Source organism: Triticum aestivum, chromosome 6D (genome assembly GCF_018294505.1).
Source record: "Triticum aestivum cultivar Chinese Spring chromosome 6D, IWGSC CS RefSeq v2.1, whole genome shotgun sequence".
Taxonomy (NCBI): domain Eukaryota; kingdom Viridiplantae; phylum Streptophyta; class Magnoliopsida; order Poales; family Poaceae; genus Triticum; species Triticum aestivum.
Genome location: NC_057811.1, coordinates 332914060 through 332917521, shown reverse-complemented (window position 1 = coordinate 332917521; position 3462 = coordinate 332914060). Strand labels below are relative to the sequence as shown.

At 51.8% G+C, this 3462-nt stretch overlaps 1 protein-coding gene across 1 annotated transcript; it reads right to left on the bottom strand.

Moving 5' to 3' along the window:
* Positions 1-975: 975 nt before the first annotated feature.
* On the bottom strand, positions 976-1913 carry LOC123141573 (auxin-responsive protein SAUR36-like). The gene has a single exon (XM_044560680.1). It carries the CDS (start codon positions 1766-1768, stop codon positions 1220-1222), a length of 549 nt encoding a protein of 182 aa, XP_044416615.1. The 5' UTR covers positions 1769-1913; the 3' UTR covers positions 976-1219.
* Between the last annotated feature and the right edge of the window lie 1549 nt (positions 1914-3462).

The window sequence follows — 3462 nt, the reverse complement described above, 5'->3', positions numbered from 1 at the left end:
CTGGTTTTTTCCTACCCAACAACCAAAGAAGGCCTTAGTATATATTTCAACGGAAAATACCCCTGTGAACCTGGTGGTAGATGAACCCTATACAGAAATTGAGGGAAAATTTAGCAATTCAGGAAAAAGTCAAAAATCTTTGAAACATTTTGTCGTGCAAACTTGACTTATTGGCCTACTCATAAACAAAATTTGACCACAAAAAACAGTTGTCAAAAAATATGAGCATAAAAACAAATTGTCCAAGAGAATATAGAGTGAATAGTACGCCTAGTATAGTGCTGATTTAGACTTTTTTGACTTTTTTGCTGGACCATATCACGAAAGTCGTTTTGTCCCCAAGTTTTTTATGCGAGTGTAATGATTTATCTAGTTTGTTTCCAACAATTTCCAGGGTTTTTCGACCATTTTCAAAATTACTAATTGTTGTGTTAAAAGGTGCACCAGCAACCAAGAGCCAAGCGATCCCCGATACGTACCATCTATTCTACTGGGTACTACTTCACCTTTGTTTTGATAGTGATGACTACCACTTTATCCGTACGATCAACATCCAACGGCCCATGGACCCATGGATCTGAAAGAGTTGTCACAGCAAAAATTGGACGCCCTGAAAGCGGTGCCATGGCAGACAAAGCAGCGCACTGTTTTTACCAAGCACCATTGGATGCCAGCACAACACTCGACAACACGAAGTAGCTTGCGGTACCTTCCAACACGCCGGTTGTACGGACTATTTTCAGTATACACCACGGACGTCGCTTTCGGTACCACCGTTACCAGTAACACATGATCCGAAATCACGGAAGCAGAGCAGAATGACTCGCTCAACACAAGAACTTGACCACGAATATTTCATCCGCCCATTTCAATCGGAGAGGTTAATTGACAACCATGATCCATTGATCGATGCAGCAAATTAACGGCTGCGATCTATCGGCCACCAGATCATACAGGACGCACACGATCATCACCATGCAAGCTGGGGAACATGTTGAGCTAGAGCTAGAGGCTGGAAGCAAATCTGGCCTCCTCGGCCGCTCCTCCATCTTCACTAAAACTAAAAAAACTCGCATGATCGCATCGCATGGGCGCCCACAAACACCCAGAAAAAAAAGTCAAACAGGTAAAAAAAATACACACATCCATCCAGCTATCTATTCAATCGAGCACGCATGTGTATGCATGTACTACTGTACAGGAGGCTGCAGGCGCCGTGCTACCACCAGCCGGGCGCCTTCCTGCCGCCGCCGGCGGCGGCCATGGCGGCGGCGCGCTCGAACCGCGTGGCCGCGCAGGGGATGGTGATCCCGCCGGGGTGCTCGAAGCCGAACTCCTCCTCGGCCTCGCGCAGCAGCTCCCCGAAGAGCGGGTGGTTGAAGTACACCACCGGCACCACGTACCTCATCGACTCCCCGCCGGGCTCGTCGCCGCCCACGTACACCGCCACCTGCCCCTTGGGCGTGGTCGCCTCGCCGGCGTCCTCCAGCAGCCGCTCGCCACGCCGCGGCAGGAGCCTCATCCGCCGCGCCAGCGACCGACCCCACCCCAGCATCCGCCGGGGCTCGTCCCGCTCCCGCGGCAGCACCACCAGCTGCTGCTGCTGCTTGGCGCTCCCGACGGCCGCGTGGGACGGCTTCGCGCCAGCTCCCAGCTGGCACCGCTGCAGGCGGGCGTAGCCGCGTCGCCGGCGGTTGCAGAGCGCCCGGCGCCAGAGGCCCAGCAGCTTCCGGCCGAGCCGGAATCCTCTCTGCCGCCTTGCCATCATGCAGCAGCTGGCAGGTCGAAGGTCTCCGCTTTCCTGTGCTGTGTTCCGCGTGTGTGGAAGGAAGGAGTTGAAGCTGGGCGGTCTAATGGCAGGAGAAGCGAGCTTGACAATGGCTTGTTTTTATATAGCGAGGACGCGAGAAACCGAGACGGGGAGGGAAGACTCCGGGCAAGGGTGTCACTGTGCGTGTGGGCGCGCGCCCGTGTGGGACGAGCCAGTGATTTGTGCGTCATTTTAGCCTTGTTTTTGTCATGGCGTCGCACAAAGGCTTTGCAGTAGTAACTCAGGTGATGTACGTGAGTATTCAAATCAAAGCAAGAAAAGGCCCTAGAAAAATTAAGAATGAAAAGATTCGCTAGCTTGATGTGGCGAGCTTCCGAGCTTTGGTCGGTTCCCGGTGGTTGAGCTCTTTTTTTCCATGGGAAGAGAGGGATTCGGTCGTTGAGTTTCCGACGGTAATGCCATCATATATCCTAGTATATACTCCTACCTTTTCTTTTCTTTTCTCTTTGGCATGTTATCTATACGGTACACCGGCAAGAACATGTCCGCGGTACTCACACACACAGCGTACACGTTCACTGCAAGTGCGTCCAAAGAAATCCCGGGAGAATAATCTGGTAACATGCCAATATGCCATAGCATTTCAGTCCAAGCTGTTTGTGATTTGAGTTCCACAGTTGATTCATCTGCTGCTGCAGTGGGACGAAATAGCGTGCACATGCCACACATGCCAGTTGAAAATGACTCGACCGGGTTGCATCTCTTTTCGCGGGAAGGAAGCAACCTATTGCTATCAACGCGGTGCGTGTATAGCAGCGTGACAGCATGCAGATCGACCGTCCAAATTTGCTGAGCAGGCGAGCAGCAACCACCATGCGCATACTTAGGCGTTTTGGCCGGTCTAATTCTAAGACCACCATTGATGCACGCAACGGACCGAACGATCCAATCTGCTCCAGACAAAAGGGGTAACGGCAAAGCAGGATCTATGTCATCAAAGCACTCTCGATCGGGTAGGAGGCTTATCCTGCATGATGCAAGAATTAACATCCAAAGCAAGCAGCAAAGTGGAAGCTTTTAGGTGCACTCGTAAAAGGATTCTGTTCCAAAGGGAGTATAGTAGTGGTGAAAATGGGTTTGGTCACATCGAGATGAAGAAAGCGCATGACGCGGATCCGGTCCCCGCTACACTATCCCACCGAGCTTCTTCCGGATTCCAAGCTCGTGGTGCAGACTCTCGTGCTCACTATACTACACTACAGGCAGAGGCTGGCACCTGTGAAAACGTCGTTTCCTGGAAGACCGTTTGAGGCAAGCTCTCGACGGATTTGTTAATGCGGAGTGTCAATCTGTCATACTGATACTACATGCGTTTAACGTCTTCCTAAGATTAAGATAGTACTAGTGCTACTAGGAGTAACAGACGCAGCTGGTGTAGGCTGTTCCTGGGCTGGCATTCCTTGCTCCAGCCAGCCAAAAAATAGTACTACTAGTACCGTATCTGAAACGTATGCGAGATGCAGCTGAACTGTACTATACCTTGGAACAGGGCACTCGTACAGAGGGAGGGGCGTAGGGAACGGCGTAGTATTTACGTGTCCACAGCACGTCGACATCTGTTGGGACTGTGCAGCAGAGACGGACGCCTGGGAAGGTCGGCAGAAGGAGATGAGCACGAGCGATCCGACTAC